Here is a 21152-nt window from a genome sequence, read left to right as displayed (position 1 = left end):
TGATATCTTTCTGAAACCTGAGCTAAGGATGGTTCAATCCCCAAAGGCCCTGGATTAAGTGTCTACGTCCAAACACCCCTCCAGTGCTAACCATCCATGGCCCATCCCCAGAGTTCCCTGAGGGAAGGAGGTTCTTACCAACAAGCCATTGGAGCCATGGACTGTGACGCAGCGAGAGAATGTATGATGGATGGAGAGGTCCCTGATGTATGTGGGTGGGTCATAACCTCCCCTTTCATCTACATCACCGGCCAGGTGGAAGTGGATCGGGTACTGACCCATCAGCTGCTGTCCCATATGCTTCAGCTCCATGCCCTCCAGGTGTGCTGCCTTAAATCCCAGAGCAAACTAGGAGAGGAGAACCGAGAGTCAGAGGAGCCCATGAGATGCTTTGTGATTTCCCTGGCTGGTGCCCATATTCCAAAGATGCAGAGGCATTGTTCTTTGCCAGTCCCCACTTAGTACTCAGTAAATCAAAGATATTCTCTGCAAATGGGTTAGAATGCCTGGCCCTTCTTATACTGTGGAAGACAGGCAAGGCACTGCTAATGACAGAGGACATTGTGAGGAAATGAAGTGCTTGGAAATGAGATGTTCTGAAGAGCTATGCTATAGCTGGGGCTCACTTTGAACCTCCTTTCCTGTCTCCCAAACCATCAAGTGTTATGAGCAAGGGATAACTCTGAGATAATCTGGAGGAGTGGGATGGCAAAAAGCATGCCCTATGACCATGGGGAATCCAGGTTACAGTGAACTATGGAGCAGCAAGAGCCTTTGCCATTGTCTCCCACCCAAGACCTTCTCCTAGCAGAGGGAAAGGGAACACCGACTCTGGAATCTTCATGAGCCCATGTTCTGGTGGCATGTGTGTGAATGGAGGGAACACCACACACTCACTCACTTCACGATATGCATAGACCCATTCTTTCGGGCTCAAGAAAACCTCTTGACCACATGGAACTCCTGCCCCCCAGGTGCCTACCATGAAAATACAGTCTGAAAATGAATCCTGTCAAAAGTCAGGCTCAGCTAACCTCTACTAAAGAAGGATAATCTTGGCATGCTAACCATTTCTTCCAAAAATAGGTGCCAACTGGAGTGTCAGCTCCAGTAGTAGCAGCCCTGGAGAGCTGTGTTGAGAATGATTCTGAGGGCTAGTTTGAGCTCAGTGGGAAAGAGTCCCCTGATCATTCAGGGACTGGTCTCAGGATTGAAAAGGGGGCTATAGCAGCTTGTGTAACATAGACCTGCTATTTCTGCTTTAGTATCACTAATGAGTTTCTCAACTGAGGACAGTACCATCACCTCTGCCACACCCTATACCCAGGAGATGACTAGATATATAAAGTGTTTTTGGTGGTGATAATGACTGGGGAGCGCTGCTAGCATTGTATGAGTAGGGGCCAGGGATGATAGAAATCCTATAACATAGGCCTATGTGACAAAGAATCATCTCACATAAAATGCCAGTAGGGCCCCCATTGTGAATACTCTAAGTTTCACTCCATTTGTCTCTTCAGTTCCACTACCAAAAAGTCTTATCCTTAAAGTGCATGGTATTAGCTTTATGAGAACTATCTTAGCAAAACTCTGAGGTAATATAATGCTATTGGCATTGAAACCAATTACCACATGAAGAAATTGTGGGTATCTTAAGCAATATAATATGCCTGGAAAAGGCACTTTGCATTGTGATATAAAAGAAATTCCTCTTTGAGCTTAATACTAGGAAAACGTAAGCACCAGTAAATTAGTATCGTTTTTCTATATTGTGCGGTAAGAACCCTGCAGCTCACTATGTCTCTTCTTTGTCTTGACTCTAGCCAGGAAACTCACAGGTAAATTTAATGCTACAACTTCTTTTTGTTTTTGTTGTTGTTTTTGTTTTGAGATGGAGTCTCGCTCTGTCACCAGGCTGGAGTGCAGTGGCGAGATCTCAGCTCCCTGAACCTCTGCCTCCTGGGTTCAAGCAATTCTCCTGTCTCAGCCTCCCGAGTAGCTGGGATTACAGGTGCCCGCCACCAGCCCAGCTAATTTTTGTATTTTTAGTAGAGATGGGGTTTCACCATGCTGGCCAGGCTGGTCTCGAATTCCTGACCTCAGGTGATCCACCCGCCTTGGCTCCCCAAAGTGTTGGGATTACAGGCGGGAGCCACCACGCCCAGCCAATGCTGTGACTTCTAATTCCTCTCACCTGCTTATTGTTTTATCTATATGGTAATGGATCCATTGTAAATGTGACCTTTTGCAAGTTAAATGCTAGTTCTTTTAGGAAGTGATCAGGGCAATAATGAAGTAAACATGAAATAATGAAGACAAGGAATGAAGGCAATGTTGAAACAGTGTGATGTGTACCACGTGGCCAAGAGCAGAGAGCTGTTTGTTGCCGAGTTAGCTCCATCATCTCTCTTATTCCCAAATATTGGTGGGGGGAGCTGCACACCAATGGATAATATATAAGACTTCTCAAACTTCCAGAAGGCGCCATCCCCTTGATCCCACCTCCTGTTCCCCAACCCTCATCCCTACCAAGAAGGCCCGTCTAGAGGCTGACATCATAGGAACTCTCCTGGTTGGGTTGAAAGACTCTGCCAGAGAGACGCATACCTTGATGTGGCCCCCAAAGGTATCGAAGTCAAAGAAATTGCAGATGTGGTTTCTGTAGGGGTAGCATTTGTCCTCCATCTCCCCCATCACTATGATGTTCCGGCTCAGAAGCCCAACCTCCGCCCGCATGTCCACGCCGTCTATCTCCTCCCCGATGTGCAGGTACATTGGTTTCCCTAGGGCAGAAAGGGAGGACGGTAAACAACAGCAGGTACTGCATGCCCACTGAGCTCTGGGCCCCTGCCAGGTGCTTCTATGGCTGCTGCTTACTCATCGCCATGCCCGGTGTGCACAGTGGTCTCATGTTACAGAAGGATGAAGGTCAGGGAGGTGAAGTCACACGCCTACATGCAGACCCAGATCTCACAGTTACACAGGCTTAGGTCTGAAGCCTTTGGCAGAAATGGCTAATTGTCCCCTAATATTTGTCTCCTCTTCTGCTTTTCAGTCCTAAACTCCTGCATTTTAGCTGGACACAGGGCCACCCAAGGGAATGACATTTCTCAGCCTCCCTGCAGTTAGGTGTGGCTGTAAGGTTTGAGAAGTGATAAGTGCCACCTCCAGACTGCCCTCCTCTTGCTCTTTCCTGGGGGCTGGCAGGCCAGCCTCGCCCATGCAGGTGAGCACCATGCCCCAGAGATGGCAGAGCAACGGGAGAGAAGAAACCTGGTCTCTGGATGATACCGTAGATTGCCGATCTTAGGAAGATAAAACAGAACCCCTCTGTCTTTAAAGCCCCTGCTTTACAGCAGTGCAAATTCATAATCTGTTAAAGCAGGCAAATCCCTATTCTGCTTACCTCAGCCTCGTGTAGAGTGTGTATCTACAGCCTGGGGCTCCAGAAAGAGCCAGATTGGAGCTTCTGCATCCACCACTGTGGCCTAGCTCTGGATGCCTCCGTGGTACCACGTGGAGCAGTGAAGAACAGCCTCCACCCGACTCTGTACTGAGCTCCTCACCATCCCCTACCCTTCCTCTGGTGTCGGTGGAGAGGATGCTCTCCCCACTTGTGCACTGACCCCCAGTCTTACCCCTTTCCATATCCTTAAGGCCCTAGACTCCCTCCACTAGTAATTTCATTTCTTCCTTCATTTGGGCTCCTTATATTCCGTCTTCAAACTTCTCTAGACCTTCCCATCCTTAAAAAACTAACAAACAAAAGACCTTTTCCAGTTCTGCTACCCCTCCTAGTAATTGCCAGTCTCTCTCCTGCTGTAATCAGAGCCCCTGAACTTGTGGTCTGCACCTAACCCCTCCGTTTTCTCTCCATTCTCTCCCTCCCATCACTCCACTCAATCTCTTGCCAAATGCAGTCCCTTCCTCCCCACTCTGTGCAGAAAATGCATCTCAAGAACGGTGCAGGGTGACAAGAGTTCAAACTTTAGAACTGCCTTTGATTTATAGCCCCAAATTCTGCCTCCACAACAATCCCACACTCTTTTATGGAATAAAGAGATCTTAGGCGGGCTCTAAATTCGTTGGGCTCTTCACTGAGGTTGCTGACCTGGCTTATGGATACTTTCTCTTCCATTTGAGGATACAATTACAGACAGCAATAACCTCCCATGTGGATACCCAGCCTGAACCACACCACCTACACGGCTTGGCTTTCGCTGTGATCTTAACTGGAGCAATGGAGCACCGGCCTCAGCCCCCAGACACTGCCAGTGTTCACATGTGAAGGCCATGGTTATAATTAGCCCTGAGTAACACCCACTCCAGTGACACTGTCCTGCTCTCTCCTCCACAGGAAGAGCTGACTCTTGCCTGCCCCTTCACCCTGCACATATCCTGTATGCCTGCAGTGTTTCTAGGGATGTTTACTGTTTTGGGATTCTGCAGACTCAGTGAGATTGTGGGGTTTTTTTGTGAAGTATCTTATTCAAGATGTGAAATTGACACAGGGCAAATTTGAGAAAATATCTCCTATGGAGTTGGTATTAGTTTCCTATCCTGCAGTAACAAATTACCGTAAACTTAGGAGCTTAAAACAACATAAATTTATTCTCTTATAGCCTTGGGAGTCACAAGTATGAAATGAATCTAACGGGGATAAATCAAGGTGTCAACAGGGCTGGTTCCTCATGGAGGCTCCAGAGGAGAATCTGTTCCTTGCCCTTTTCAGATCTGAGTGGCTGCCTGTGTTCCTTGGCTCATGACCCCTTCCGCCATCTTTAACGTGCATCACTCCAGTCGCTGCCCCTGTCATTACGTCACTTTCTTCTGACTCTGACCTTCCTATGTCCCTCTTTTAAGGACCCTTGTGATCACATTTGGCCCACCCAGATAATCCAAGATAATCTCCATCTCCAGAACCTTAATTTAACACATGTGCAAAGTCCCTTTTGTCACATAAGCTAACATTCATGGGTACTGAAGATCAGGACGTGAATATATTTAGGGGTCATTATTCCATCTATCACAGAGTCCTCCTTCTTTTTCAGATACTGGATTGGGTCTTGCCCTGTCACCCAGGCTGGAGTGCAGTGGTGTGATCACAGCTCACTGTAGTCTTGAACTCCTGGGCTCAAAAAATCCTCCTGCCTGGGGATCCCAAAATGCTGGGACTACAGGTGGGTGCCACCACACCCAGCACAGAATCCTTCTTTAAACAAGTATCAGACTTTAAGTAATAATAATCTTAGAAAGATTTCATTTACTGCAATGGACTCTTACTCCCTGATATGCAGATGCCAAAAAGCTCTGTGCCCTGCCAAAGGGGTCAGGAGTGGACACCACACGTGGAAGCTGTCAGGCCTTTGGTTTCATCCAGGGTTCTGACACCAACCAGGGGGAATGATATGAAATAAGTTAACTCTGCAGAATGCTGGAGCCCCCTCCTCCAGGGCAGCCCACTGAACATGGCTTCTCATTTGGGCCACAGGGCCATGTGTCTTTACAGTTCTAAGATCCAGAAGCAGGGCTCCTTCCGGCCACCCACAGAAAAACCTTTCCTTCCATCCCTGACTCATCTCCCATCCATCAGCTCTGTGGTCTTCAGTTACGGGGCCTTCCCAGGTGTGGGGGGCAGAATCTTTCTGAAATAGAGCTTTGCACTGGCTTCTGAGTGGATCCTGAGAGCACACAGCAAACTTCACCAAGGAAAGGAAGCAGACTTCCCAAACTCCCCAAAGGGTTGAGCATGTTGAGGGAACAGGCAACAGAGAGCAACAGGCTCAGTCTTGCCAGGCAGGGGATGGCAAAGAGGTCTCCATGCAAAACTCAGCTCCCCGTTTACCAGTCTAAGGGGTTGACACAGTGAAACTCCAACTCCTGTGGGTTCATCTCATCACTCCCACATACCCTCTTCTGTTCCGGCCAGACCAGACCATCATCCTTCCTTGAACATGCCTTTGCTATTTTACATCTCAGAGCTTTCATGCGTGTATCTCCCTCTACCTGCAGCAAGCTTTCTCCACTTTGTCCCACTTAGCTCCAGTTCCTCCTTCTCAGTGATGTCCTCCCTGACCACACTCAATGTTAGTCTTTCCTTCTGGGAGTTCCTGCAGTGCTCAGCAGAGCCAGGAAACCAGGCCGAGCCTCCCCGCCTCCAGGACATTCATCCTTCGTCTTCCAACCATCCCTTACAGCACGTGCATCCTGGTGCTCTGGGTGCTTCTCTCAACTTGCCAGCATCCACCTTAAAATATGGTGTCCAGGAAGGACACTGACTAGAGGCTTCTGCTCTTGTAGGTGGCCAGAGGACCTTCCTCAGGGATCTGGTCTTGAACGTGGCTGCAGAGGTAAGATAATGTGATGGGGAGGATTGTGACTCTGGAGCCAGGCTGTGAGGGTCAGATTCCAACTCAGCTCACAGCTGTGAGTCCCTGAGCATATTTAAGCTCCTGGAACCTCAGGCTCTTCATCTATAAAATGGAGATAATAATAGCACATACCTCAAAAGTTGGCTGTGATTGTTAAATGAGTTAATCCATGGGCTGTGCTTAGAAATTAAGCCCCTGGCATATGGTAGGAGGCTAGTGTAACAGAAATGACACCTGCAGCTGTCACTAGCACCATCCCCAAGGCTCCCACCACTGGCTTCACACCTATAATAACGGGAGTTGGTAGATAGCAAATTTGGCATCTTTCTTTTTTCCGTAGGAGAAGTTGGGCAGGGTGTAGGAGTGACTGTCAGGTAGGTGGAGGCACTGTGTTTATCAGACTCCTGTCAGCCAAGGAAATATAAGTCAGATTGAGAGCTGCAAGAATATTTCAGTCCCACAGCCATCTTCCCGGCTGCAGCTTCCTATCAGAAGCTTTTACGAGACCTGGCCATGGCTGTTAGCTGCAGCAGCCACCTTATCTGTCCTGCTGCCGCCTTCACTGGCCACTCCCCGGCTGCTATCCGAGAGATGAGGGACAGTGTGTGCCTGACTCCCCCGCACCCCATCCTGCCTCAGAATTCTCCCACCAGCATCCACTCCTCGCTTCCTCCTCAAAGTACTGATACGTGAAGCCCAACCAGGGAAAAGCAGATGTGGCCCAACTAGCCTTGTCTCAAATAATCCAGAAGAGCCATGAGCACCTGGGTGAGTGGGGAGGAGGCCCGGGAAGCAGAGGGGCTCTGCACAGTTGCCCTACACAGGGCTGCAGATGTCACCCTTCCCTAGTCTTTACTCTGCAGGTGTCCTGCTTCCACAACCCCCAGATCCCTCTCTAGAGAGTACGCAGGGTGCTAGGTACCCCAGGGTCAAGAGAAGAAAAAACATCAAAGACCTTCCAGTGGAAGGAGCCAGAGTGTGCACATGTAGCTCAGACCTAGCAGGACTCAGTGAGTCTGGTGGAGAGGGAGATGGGGCCTGACCTTCTCAGATCGGGTATGAGGACAAGCCCAGAGAGACTCAAGCTGGAGGGCCCCAGAAAGCAAACTTAAACCCAGGTTCCCCACAGTCATCTTCAGGTGGAGACTTTGGGAACAAGGGCCTTCATGGAGGGAGAATGAAGCAGCACGTGTAGCCTTGGAGCCAGATAGCTCTGAGTTGGAATCCTGGCTCAGATGTTGACTTGCTTGACCTACATCAGTGCCGCCCACTAGAACTTCCTGTGATGAAGGAAGTGCTCTATTCTGGGTTGTCCAGTATGGTAGCCACTAGTCACCGGTGGCTACTGGACACATGAAACCTGGCTGCTGTGACTGAGGAATCAAATTTTTTTTTTTTTGAGACAAAGTCTCACTCTTGTCCCCCAGGCTGGAGTGCAATGGTGCGATCTCGGCTCACTGCAACCTCCACCTCCAAGGTTCAAGCGATTCTCCTGCGGCAGCCTCCTGAGTAGCTGGGATTACAGGTGCCTGCCACCACATCCGGTTAATTTTTGTATTTTTAGTAGAGACGGGGTTTCACCGTGCTGGCCAGGCTGGTCTCGAACTCCTGACCTCAGGTGATCCACCCACCTCAGCCTCCCAAAGTGTTGGGATTACAAGCGTAAGCCACCACGCCTGGCCAGGAATAGAATTTTTAATGTAATGTAATGTATTAGGTTGTTGTGAAGAGTGAACAAGATGGTTTATGTGAAGTACTTGGAATATCACAGAAAACGAAATTCATGTTAATTCTAGCTAATAGCGGCATTCTTTAAAGATGTGGGGGGCGTTTATGGGCAAAGTGGGGAGGTGGTAAAGACAACAGGGTGGAAAATCCAGGGAGGGGAGTTCCAACTGCCACACTGTGAGGTGTTAGTAATCATATTGTGGTTGACAAAATTTTGAAATTTTTTTTAGATGATTCGTGCATTTTCATTACTATGTTACCCCCATCTGTTTCCCATCAGAAAGGCCTTAAGGGAAATGCAAACGGTCCTGTAGAATGAAATCTGGGAGCAATGAGGAAGAAGCACCCAGGGAGATCGTGTCCGTGTCTGCAGCCAGCCTGGGGAAGAGAAGCCTAAGAGATAGCTGTGTCCCTAGGTGGGTGGGTGGGGCTCACAGAAAAGGGAGAAGCAGGTGGAATCCTTGATCCTGTCAACAGGGAGATGGAGAGACAGAGAATGGGCTTGGGGATGAATAGGAGGAATGTGAGCCTCTCCAGAACAGACAGACAACACACACACACACACACACACACACACACACACACACACACACACACACACACACACACACACACACACACACACACACACACACACACACACACACACACACACACACACACACACACACACACACACACACACACACACCCACACCTGGGGCTTTTCTGGTGCTGTTCACCAGGGGCTGCTGTTTTCATGGGGGCCCCACAGCTCCTGGGCAGGGCAAAGGAGGTGGCTGCTCCGAGCCGAATGTCCTTAAGGGAGGGGAGGTAGGCTGGGGTGGGGCTAATGCGGAAACAAGCACAGGGAGTGCTAACCCCAAGGAAAGTGGAGGGCGTTGAGGTGGGCGCAGGATCTTCTCCACTTATCCTCTCCCGCTTGGTACTCAGGGCCCGGAGCTGCCCCCTGCATTCTGTCCAGCCTTCAGGGACCTCCAGAAGCAGCTAACCCAGGCAGTCAAACGTGATCAAGAAGAGCAGCTCTCCTGCATGGACACCCCAACCCCACTGTAGGCTGAGGCAGAAATGCTCTGACGCACACAAGGTTCTCCGTTCTCAGGGCCACCCTCGGCACCACAGCTGCCTTGTCAGGACCTGCTCAAAGTGAGAACTCCCGTGCAGCCTTGGGGTGACCCACCCTGGGGTGCAGATGGGGACTGGTCTGAAGAAACCCCGAGCACCTCTCCCTGGCATGCCCTCCCACCTCCATGCAGGCAAGGGCTCACGGTCAGGCTTTCACCCTCCTAAATAGTCCAAAAAAATGCTACCCCAGTCCCATGGATCATCTTATAGTGAGCAGTGACATCAGCTCAGATGGGCTGAATGCCACTCCTGCCAAGAGTCCAGGGGGACATCTGACCTCCCAGAGGCTTCTTCACAATTGTCCCTTGGTGACACATAGTCATTCAGTGAAGACCCAAGGGTTTAACAATCATTAGGAACTTGCTTTTCTTGGCTCCCTCCTATAAACACAAGTCTAGACAGTCTTTCCCTGCCAGGGGAAATCCAGTAGGCTTCTGCCCTTCAATGACTTCCCTGTGCACTCAGAATAAAGCCCCTAACTGCACCATGGCCCCTCCCTCTCTCTCGAGTCCCATGCAGCCCTCCCATTCTCTACTTCAGCTACTCCAGCCTCTTGGTAGCTGGAACGCCTCATGTACCCCTCAACTTTATGTTCCCCTGTGGCAGTACTTCTCCCTAGGCAGCTTCTATTCTGTCTCAGCTCAGTCACTCATTCCTCTGGGAAGACTCACATGCCCATCTGTCTTTGCCAAATCTCCCTTTTCTATACTCCCAGCACCTCCCATATTCCACTTTGATAGCAGTTGTCATCGTTCTATATTGGAATTCTATTTTGATTGGAACAATACTTTGGTGGATATCTATCTTCACTGCTGGACTGCAGGCTCCCTGAGGACAGGGAATGCGTCTATCTTGCTCACCATGGCATATACAAGCCTGGCACATTGCCTGGCACATTGTATGTGTTTTCTTTCTCTCTTTCTTTCTTTTTTTTTTTTTTTTGAGACAGAGTATCACTCTGTCACCCAGGCTGGAGTGCAGTGGCATGATCTTGGCTCACTGCAACCTCCGCCTCCCAGGTTCAAGTGATTCTCCTGCCTCAGCTTCCTGAGTAGCTGGGATTACAGGCACGCGCCACTACACCTGGCTAATTTTTGTATTTTTAGTGGAGACAGGGTTTCACCATGTTGGCCAGGCTGGTCTCGAACTCTTGACCTTGTGATCCATCTGCCTCAGCATCCCAAAGTCCTGGGATTACAGACGTGAGCCACCGCGCCTGGCCTGTATGTGCTTTCTAATGGCTTGTTGAATACATGATGAAATGCTCCTGCCCACCTCCCCGTGGAGGAAGGGCGGGGCAAGGCCACCTGCCCAGCCAAAGGGTGGGGGAAGTGTGCAACATGCACACTCACAGAGATGGCATCCACACCTTGAGGCACTGGAGACATGCAGAGAAATAGCTGCAGGCCTATGACAGACCTATGTTCATTAATAATGATGATAGCCGGGTGTGGTGGCTTATGCTTGTAATCCTGGCACTTTGGGAGGGCTGAGGAGGGAGGATCACTTAAGCCCAGGATTTCAAGAACAGCCTGGGCAACATAGTGAGGCTCTGTCTCTATAAAGCAATAACAATAATAATAATGATAGAAATAGTTTGTTTCCCTCTCACTACAACACCCTCTACCTGCATGTCCCAAAGGAGCAGAACTGGTATAAATTGCTGTTAGCCACACCCCTTCCTCCTTTCCCATCTTTAAGCATAGCTGCTAAATTATTGCACCTAATGGTAATAATAAGAGCTAACATTCATTAAGCACTTACTGTATGCTAGGCAATATTGTAAGTGCCTCACATATACAAACTCCTTTAATCCTCACAACAATCCCATGAAATAGCCACAATCATTATCTCCATTTTACAGATGAGGAAGCTGACATAAAGAAAGATTACATAATTGTCTAAGGTCATACAGCAAATAACTGCATTCCTGGAACCCAAATTCCAGGTGTCTTGTTCCAAAGCCCACGTTCTTTATTCTATTCTGCCTCTGCCAAACAAAACCCAAACCAAAAATGTCTTCTTCAAAACATCTTCATAGAATGTGACCAACAGCATGTCCCATCTACTATTAGGAGTCAAACTGCAAATAGCCCCACACAGAGCATCTTTGCATAAAACTGCTCCCAGCATTGCTGCTCACATTGTTGTGAATATCTTTCATATGAAAACCCCTGTGGCAAATTCCTCAGTGGCTCAGAGCTGAGAAAGTTGTCCCTCTTGGTCTTCTGGGCTCCTTGTTGCCTTCCTTTCAGTGGATAATGATAGTTAAGTAATTTGTGAAGTTTCTTTCTTTGCTCTGGCTTCCAGGTAGCTTAGAGATAAAGTTTATTGTCTATTTTAGTATCTTCTGCTCTTCTGCTAATCTTGGTCACCTCCCCCTCTGCTTTTGCTGAATTTATTCTCCTTCCATCTTTTTTACCCTCATGGCCAGATTTACTTGGACTTGTGTTTATGGTAAGATACCCTGAAACCTTTTGCAAATAATGTAGGGGTTCAAACATTATCAATTAAAAAAGCAGACTCTGTTACTTTGTCAAGGAACAAATGTCTAGTCATCTCGGCCTCTACCCACAAGCTGCTGCTTCTTTCCCTCTCTTTAGCTACACTCACCAAATTACCATCTCCCTCCAAAACACGTAAGCCTTCTTTTTCAGGGTCTGAGGTGTAAGGTGGGCACCCTGACATCACAGCCGCATTGTTTGTGGACTGCCTCCACCACATGACCTCTAGGTCCGCCTCCTCCATGAGTGTTAAGATAAGGGGACCGAATTCCATCAATGTTCTCAGATTTTTTAAACTTTGCCTCCACAGATTCTTCCACAAGCATATCTCAGGCAGCCAAAAAGATTGTGTTGAATTTTATGTTCTGAATTTTATCTTTCCAAAATAATAGATATGGTGAGTATATTGGATACGCTTTCTCAATCCATGGTCTTTCTCCCAACCCCATATTCTAATACTCCTCCAGGTGGTATGGTCCTGTAGCATGTGATATGTTTAACACCTCTTACGTTCTGATTCCCCTTTCTTCTGGTAATACATCCCAATTTTCCTTTGGGGAACGGCCATTTATCCATTTGATGCAGTCTTAGAAGAACTTTCAATGACGGTTCCTGCCTTTCCTAGCCAAAGGGTGAGCACACAAGCCACCAGCCCAAGCAGATGCTCTCTCCCTGGAAGGTGACTTTTGAGAACTATGTCCCATGGCCTAAGCATGGTTCTTAAAGATGATGCCTTAAGGATGCAGTCCATTAGTTCCTGCTACCCAGATCCCAGAAGCTACCCTGTTCCCTGTCCTTTTGGAGGTTAGTTATTCAGCTTCTCCTTTAGTTCTCCAAGTTGAATAGCCTCTCAATAAATTCCTGTTTTGCTTAAGATAGTCAAGTTGGATTCTGTTGCTAACAACCAAAGAACTCTAATTGATACATAATTCCCCCTACTAAGAATAATTGACCTGGATTATATTTGAAGTCTCTTTTTACCTTCAACAATCTGTGATTCCAGTAACCTCCAATAACATAAATTACAGGACATCTAAATCAAGATTTAGGAGAAGAAAAAGAAAAACCCCAAACTCACAGATATAAGAGATTAAAAATTTTGTAGTAGATTGAATAACTGTCTAACAAATATTCACTTCCTCCCCCTCAAACTTGGTGAGAGACATATGCTTCCCTAGCCTATTTGTGTTGTGCTTTACCATGTGACTTACTTTAGCCAATGGAATGTGAGTGTGAGAATGTGCCATCTTTGAGCCTAGGTCTTAAGAGTTCTGTGTTTCTGCTCACCACTAGGAGTTTGCAGTCTCCCCCATGAGAAGAATATGTTTTGGGAAGAATGGGAGTCATATGGAAGTGACTTGAACCCAGCTCTCAGCCTGGAGTCAGGCTCAGTCTAGAGAAGCTGATCCCTAGACAACCTGCAGATACATAAGTAAGAAATAAAGACCTGTCATGAGGTTTTAAGATTTTTTTTTTGTTATGCAGCATTATTACAGCCATAGCTGACTGATACAGATTTGTTGTAACTTCAGTTTACTTTAAGCCTAACAATTTTCAGATTCATCCAGTCTAGGAAGGGATTAGTAAAAGTCCTACCTGCCACTTTGACCTGGTTGGGGGCGCAGGATCTGCAGGGAAGCACCTGGAACTCTTCTGCCTGGTACATGGAGTAATCAGTACTGGCAATGACCAGGGTATCTCCAGGTTTCCATGACTGTACATTATCCTCCAAGTTCAGAATGGTGCTGTTCACATTGGTGTCAATGGTGACTGTGAGTTTGGGCCTCACTGTAACCCAAAACAGGAAAGACTGAGATAGAGCCCTTTGCTCTTGGCAAACTTTTGGCTACCTCTTTTTTCCCTTCCCCTCCCTAAATAACTAAATGCCAGGTTTGCCTATCCAAAACCTAAATCACTGGCTTGCTCCATCCCACTCTTGGTAAAGGTTTTTGAAGTCAACAAAAACCCTACCAGAAAAGAGCCATTCATTAGCTCTGGGCGGGGGAGTTTTCCACTAACTTCTTAGCTGGAGTTAAATGTGGCTGCCTCACCCCACCCACTTTGCTCAAGATGTAAAACAAATATAGTTCCTCTCAACTACTATTTTCGGTAGCCATAAACTTCTCCCCCTAAACTTTCATTCCTAATGACTGCCTTCTGGAGATGACCAAGTGCCTCCGAGAACAACCCGACCATTTCCAATCTCTTCTAACAAGCACCTTAGGAACTGGATTTAAAATAATAGCACCCAAAGAGGCAAAGAACTGCACATCTCTGCAGGGGAGGGCAGCTCTGTCCATTTGTACCTTGACTGCCTTGGACCAGGCCCTTCCCCTTCCTGAAAGGCTTATGGGCGGGGTGGGGTTCTGCTGTCTCCTGCCAACTCCAAGGATCCTCCCACTGCTCCCGTGTCACAAAAGTGCTCTCCTTTGGGAGTACTGTCACACTGAGAGGTCTGGAAGTTGCCTGCATAGCTGCCAGTTCAAGGAACCGAGCCATAGTTGCATCTGTGTCCCCGACAAGGGGCTGCTTACCAGGCTTCCCACAGAGGAACCGTACACGGTAGCTCCGGCAGGCTCTGCCCCGGTCGTAGCAAGCAAACCTATAATCCTGGCCTTTTTTGTAGACAACCTCGGTGCTGAGGTTAACTCCATCCATTGTAGTGGCCTGGGAATGACACAGAAATTACAGAGCAAAGTCTTTTTTTTTATAGAGAAGGAAGGTGATGATTAATGTTCTAAACATATACTCAGAAGTCTAAAATTGTCCCTGCTGCAACACTATTTACAACGGCCCGAGATGATTATCCCAATGATTGCCCCCATCAGTTTTGTTATGAGAAAGACAGCCTTGGACAGTCTTGGAATAGATAAATGCCCGGCCTGAGGTCCTACAGTACTCAATATCAAAACCAGTGATTTACTACTTATGGCTGGGTGAACATTTTACGGAGCATCTACAATAAGTAGCCACTCTTCTAAGATCTGGGCTGGCCACTTTTTACAATTTGCACCACCACTACCAGCACCATGAACAGCGGCCAACAGTCCAAACATGGCTCCACATCCCATGGCAAGGAGTCTTTAAAAAATACTCATGCCCAGTCCCCATCCTCGGAGTCTCAGATTTGATTGTGTCTGGGGTGCAGCATGGACATCTGGACTTTGAAAAGTTGCCCAGGTGATTCTAATGGGCAAGAAAGTTTGAGAACCACTTGTGTAGTTATAAAGCTAGATGTTTGCCTATATTATCTCATTTCATCTTCATAGCAAAACTATGAGGCTGCTGTTAGTTTTACAGATAAGGAAACTCATCCTCAGAGAGGTTCAGTCACTTACCCAGGATCACAAAGCCAGTAGGTGGCAGAACTAAAACTTGAACCCAGACTTATGTAACTACATCGCAACACTTCTAAGCCCCATCCACTCTTGCCCTAAGGTGGAAGCTGCCTAATGTCTTTTGTTCAAATGTCTACCTCCTTCCACCACATGGTGGGCTCTGGGAGGGCAAGGAGCTGGTTTTTGCCCTCTTGTCCCCAGCATTCAGCCCAGGGCCTGGCACAGAGTGAGGTCTCAGTGGATGAGGGCTGGCTGGTGAACAGCTACAAGGCCAGGTAGAGAATTTAGGGAGCAGGCTTCCAGGGAGGGCATGATCCCTGCCAGCTGGGGCCCATCCCAGAGCCAGGGTGTGTCTGCATCCTGACCATGACTATCATTCAAAGACATGCAATTTAGAGCAAGGGCTGCAGCTGCTGTCATCTTTGGCATAGAGACCAAAGGGACCAGACTGGGGTAATAAGGAAGGAAAGTATAGCCAATCAAAAAAAAAAAAAAAAAGAGGAGACTTTTTAGGAAACATTGTTTTAAACCCAGCAACTCCGTTATCTTTGGCTTGGAAGAAGAGCCATGTGGATGTGAGTTCAGCCACAATTAAAACTCAGTCATTTCCTGCAAAAACACACTCACACCCACTATCTCAGGTGGTCTCCGCAGCAGCCAGAGAGGCAGGGGTTGCAAACTTGCTTTTAGATGGAGGTCAACGCTGATGCTCAGAGGGGTTCAGATGTAAGCTCAAGGTCAGTTAAGGTCAGCCCAGCTCCTCGGGCCTCCTGACGTTTTCCCCTGAGGCTAGCATGTTCTTCAATGGGAGACCCCATAAGATTGAGAACTGAGCCTGAAAACATCATCGAAGGGGGCTGGAGATTTTTTCCAGGTATAACATCCAACAATAATTCCAGGAGAACATCTACTCAATTCTGCTGTTTTTTCTTTTTTTCCTTTTTCTAACCTGAAGAATGACCTCAGTTTTGGATAAGAAGAGTAAAAGGAATCCATCATCATTCAGAGAAAAAGATCTTTAAGTAGAGTTGAGTTTATTATTATTCTTGGTAATAATAAATATTAACAAAATAATTATCAATATTATAACTAATAGTAAATTTATTTTATTTTATTTCATTTCATTTCATTTTACTATTTATTTGGATACAGAGCCTCACTCTGTTGCCCAGGCTGGAGTACAATGGCACCACCTCAGCTCACTGCAACCTCCACCTGTTCAAGCGATTCTTCTGCCTCAGCCTCCCGAGTAGCTGGGATTACAGGTGCCCGCCACCACACCCAGCTACTTTTTGTATTTTTAGTAGAGATAGGGTTTCATCAGGTTGGTCAGGCTGGTCTCGAACTCCTAACTTCAATTGATCCACCCACTTTGGCCTCCCAAAGTGCTGGGATTACTGGCATGGGCCACCCATCCAGCCAATAAATTAATTTTAAATAATAAAAAATGTATGGGCCACTTTTTGGTCTGCACACTTCATTGCACTGAATCCACAAAACATGCCCATGAGGAAATAATTATCATCCCTATTTTTGCTGTGAGGAAACTGAGGCACTAAGTAACAAGACTGTGAGTGAGGCACCCAGGGCACAAAATTTAAGGCAGCACTCACTCTTAGGGTCATGCAAGTGCAGAGTTGGCGCTGGAGGGAGCGGGCTGCCTTAAATTTTGCACCGTGGGCACCTCACTTGCTGATATGCCAAAGCTCACAAGTGGTAGAGCTGTGATCTCTCTGGCTTCAAAATATGTTTTTGTTACCATCAGGCCGACCTCTAGCCACTGCACCAGCTGCTGTGGGGAACACACAGACTGCCTGAAGTCCCCAAGGAAATCTGAGTCCAGTAGATCCCACTGGCCTTGAAGGGTGGCTGGGTTTTAAGAGAGAAGGTGGGAGGCAAGAGGATCTTTCAGCCAAGGAGAGCTGAACGAAGGGCAAGACATAGAAACAGTGTGTTTTTGTTATTATAATTTTTTTCAGAATCACAAAATATCAGATCTTGGAAAAGCTTTTCTTAAGGTCAACTGTGCAGTCTTGCTGCTTCCTCTTTCTTCCCAACCTGCCTCCTCCAATCTTGCCTAGGTTGCAAATGTCCTTGACACTCCCTGGCCCAGAGGATCTGGCTATGTCAGTGCATGGCAGGTATCCCGGGACTCACCGTGTATGACACGGAGTTGGGCACTGGGGACAGGCACAAGCAGGAAGAGGAGCACGTAAAAGCTCAGGGCCCGGGGAGGTGAGAGGCACCAGGTGACCAGAGAAAAACTGCATTTTTGCAATAGTGGCAAAAATGAGCATGTGGGGAGTTCTGTTTCATTTTAGTCTCTCCCTGGGTTAATTAACTAGGACATTTAACTTTTGGCTGATGCATTTGTCACCTGCTAAAAATGACGAAATCCTGCTTCTCTCACCTCTTGTGAGCATAGACAAGACTGGCTTTGTTTTTCTGGCCTTGGAAACATCCAGGAGCATATTCTACATCACCATTTTTACCTTTGATGAGCATGAAGAGACACTCTAGCTAAGTCTGGAGATGACCATTGATTAAAGATTGGTGGCGAGAATTAGGAGTAAGCCTGATCTCTCCAGCATGGCAACACCTTCTCTTCGGTAGAGATGGAGGTTTGAATTCACCCTTGGAGGCACATGACTCTTATCTTTTAGATGAGCATCTCAACAGACCTTGGTTTTGCCAAGAAAAAGCCAAAGGTCTTATTATGGAATTGGGAGTTCTGAATGCTTTCATTGTGGGAAGACTTCCCTAAGCTTCTGAGTAAGGGGACCACGCTGCTGTTGAATCTTCTGTTCTCTGAACCTCAAATAATGGAGAACTTGAATTTGGGGAATGTATTGCCAAGGGAACTCTTTTTGTTAGAAGAAAACTAGGTCTTGCAATATGGCAACAGACTAATAGTTATAGAGTGTAGGGTTGGGTCCCTATGAAGGGCTTGGCTTATGGAGCTCTCAGCCTGGGTTTAATTGTGTTTTGGGACACTCTAGGAAGGGCCTGTGTCTGTGCTGGGAGCAAAGTAAATGCAAGAGTGGGGAATGTCTAAGGAATGCTGTTTTCCTGGCACTGAGAGGTGGTCTTCCAATCAACAGTGTCTGGAGCCAGAAAACTGGCAGAGCAAACACCAGGAAAGATTTGTAGACCATGTAAGCATTCCTTGAGCGTTTCCAGAAGTATTTGGAGAGGGGAGGTTGGTAAAGAGCTAGACTTCCTGTGGTCAAGTGAACTGGAGGGATAAGATTATGGCTGTTTCAGAATTAAAGCTGGAACATTCAAGGTTACGAGAGAAAATTAAAATTAAATCTGGAAAGAATGTGCTGTGGGGGATCAGTGCTTTTTGATTCTGTTGGACCCAAGGAGAATCTGCAACTTGAAACTTAATCTGGGTAAATCCTTCTCAATAACATTGAAGCCATGTGAAGGGAAGAGTCTCAGCCAAATAATGAGAAAGTTTTCCTCAGACTTTGCTAAGTGCAGAACAGAGGCTCCTCCCTTGGATAAGTGGTCCTTCTTACAAGGCAAGACAGAGGGCAGAAGTTCTGCCCAGGATGGTGTGGCGGGGTGAAAGCACAGACAGATGGCCTGGGACTCGAGCTGACCTGGGACCCGACCTTTGATATTCTAGGAAAAAGTGTTGTACAAATGGGGTAGCTATTTTTATTGGCTGAAGGAGGATAAAATGGGTGGAGATGGCCTTTCTCAAATGCCTGTTTTTTGTTTTTTTTTGAGTCAGAGTCTTGCTTGGTCACCCAGGCTGGAGTGCAGTGGTGCGATCTCAGCTCACCACAACCTCCACCTCCTGTTTGCGCAATTCTCCTGCCTCAGACCCCTGAGTAGCTGGGACTACAGGCACCCGCCACCACACCAAGCTAATTTTTTTTTTTCATATTTTTAGTCGAGAGGGGGTTTCACCATATTGGCCAGGCTGGTCTCTAACTCCTGACCTCAAGTGATCTGCCCACCTTGGCCTCCCAAAGTGCTGGGATTACAGGCATGATCCACTGAGCCCAGCTCAAATGACTTCTAATTCTCTATCAAGCATTTAAGCAGCCTCAAATCTTGTCTTGGAATGAGACTGGGCATAAGGAAATAAATCTCATTTACCTTGCCTATTTCTCCTGTCTCTCCTGTTGTTCCCAAAGCCTAGTATCCCACTGGCTCAGCCGGTGAGGCCTGTGTATTTACTCAACACTTTCTTGATGGAGCCAACTGAGAACATCAAGGTCCCCTTCAGATGGAATTAACTCCAAGTGAAGATTTTGAGCAAACACTGTCCATTCTATGAATGCTGGCTTTGATTTAGCTCAATTGAGAACAAGGCCATGCGTGTGTTCTCCATCTGGGCTGGCCTGGCCTGGCCTGCACCCCAAATCCTAGCTGCATCCTGTGCACTCAAGGTCCCTAAGGAAATCGACTGGGAAGTGAAGCTGGGGAGGCCAAACCCATCCCTGTGGTGGGGGCACACTCAGTCATGGCTGAAGAAGCAAGTTAAAGAGAAGGAACTCAGAAGCTGGACCCAGGAGAGAATCTGAGCCCTGGCTTTTGGGCAGATAGTAAGCCTCTGCTTCAGTCTCTAAAGTGGGAACAGTACTCTTTGGCTGACCTACCTCACAGGAGGGCCATGAGAATCACAGCACCCAAGTGACAAGAATGTCTGTGATCTATAGAGTCTTCTTCAAAACAACACATTTCTATTTTCTATTTTTGCTGTGAGTTTGGTACCTGTATATCAATGGGACGATTGCAGATTTTTCCTGGGTGAGCTTTCCAGAGGTCTGAAATTTTCTCCCCACCTTTAGTCTGAGATACTTTATCATGATCGAACCACTCCGTCCACTCCACGTCTAGGCAGAAAGCAAACAGCACAGTCAGACAGGAGGTTGTCTGTGAGGGCAAGTCACACTCAGTGTTGTCTCCAAGCATCCCCAGCACCATGGGAACTGAATATTATCTGTCTATGGTTGCACCATGCTGGGGCATGGATGGCTCTAATCAATCTGCCTACGCTCCCATGTTTTAATTCAAAAATGAGTTTCTCTTAATGAGTTTCTTACTTTTATAAAAGCAATTTATATTCTTTGTTATTGCAAAAGCAAATTAAAGAGAAAAGAAAGAAAATCCATCTGTAAACCCGTTATCCAAGGACTGCAACTAGGATTGCTGCTTTCTGCAGTCCTTGCATGTGGGCTATTTGAAGGGCAGGTTCTATTCCTATCTGCATTTCCTGTTCAGTGCCATTGCCTGCCACATCAAAGATATTCCGTGAACTAAGCTGAATGCCGCAGACCCTCACTGAGGTGAAACTGAAATCTTAGCCAGAGGAGAACATCCTTCTGGGCTATGGGCTGAGGTGGCTTGTCTGATTAAAGACAACTTTTGGTTGCACATTTTTAGTTGATTCTGCAAAAATTAAAGTGGTCTTACTGGTATGAGATAAATCCCAGTTCTGCAAAGACAGTGATTTCTGGTCTTCCATCCCACTGTTAGGTGTCACCAAATTGTCTGAAACTCCTCACCTTGAACCCACTCACTGGACAAAGAAACATTGAAATATTCGCCATGCTCTGTCTGGAACAATTTGAATACCCGGGCAGCAGCAGAGCCTCGATGTCCTGTCAGAGAAATGAGACCCTTTAGGAGCTGGACAGACCCCCAAATTCAAAAAGTTGTGATTCCAAGGCAAGGAAACCCCCCTACGCACATGGATATTGACTCATTTCTTTAAAAATATTTTTTAAGTAAATACAAGAAAATTAGGACATTCATTCACTTGGGAAGCAGATGATCATCCATTCTTTTGTTTCAGTTTTGAAAGTGTAGTTCCAGCCTCCCAACAAATTCAGATTGCAGAGCTCTAGCATGTCTCGCGGTCTGAATTCCTCCTTGGCATTAGAACTGCAGCGCTTCCCGCAGCCTTTGCTGGGCAAAGGAGGCTATGTGTCCTGAAGGCCCATCTAAAGTGGCGCTTTAGCTCTTTTTTTTTAATTTTTTTGAGACAGGGTCTCTGTTGCCCAGGCTGGAGTGCAGTGGTACAATCTCCTCCCAGGTAGCTGGGACTACAGGTGCCCACCACCATG

At 47.1% G+C, this 21152-nt stretch overlaps 1 protein-coding gene across 5 annotated transcripts in view; it reads right to left on the bottom strand.

Moving 5' to 3' along the window:
* The window catches only part of CEMIP (cell migration inducing hyaluronidase 1), a 172603-nt gene that overhangs the window by 42340 nt on the left and 109111 nt on the right, over positions 1–21152 (bottom strand). For all 5 annotated transcript variants that reach the window (XM_004056653.4, XM_063698768.1, XM_055363644.2 and 2 more), the window contains 6 exons: positions 20592–20687; positions 19798–19919; positions 14263–14395; positions 13325–13516; positions 2608–2783; positions 139–348 (listed from right to left, as the gene is read on the bottom strand). In XM_004056653.4, coding sequence (XP_004056701.3) covers positions 139–348; positions 2608–2783; positions 13325–13516; positions 14263–14395; positions 19798–19919; positions 20592–20687 — 929 coding nt within the window. The remainder of the gene's footprint in view (positions 1–138; positions 349–2607; positions 2784–13324; positions 13517–14262; positions 14396–19797; positions 19920–20591; positions 20688–21152) is intronic.

Source organism: Gorilla gorilla, chromosome 16 (genome assembly GCF_029281585.2).
Source record: "Gorilla gorilla gorilla isolate KB3781 chromosome 16, NHGRI_mGorGor1-v2.1_pri, whole genome shotgun sequence".
NCBI lineage: Eukaryota > Metazoa > Chordata > Mammalia > Primates > Hominidae > Gorilla > Gorilla gorilla.
Note: the sequence above shows the minus strand (reverse complement) of the source record. Positions and strands in the feature narration are given on the sequence as shown.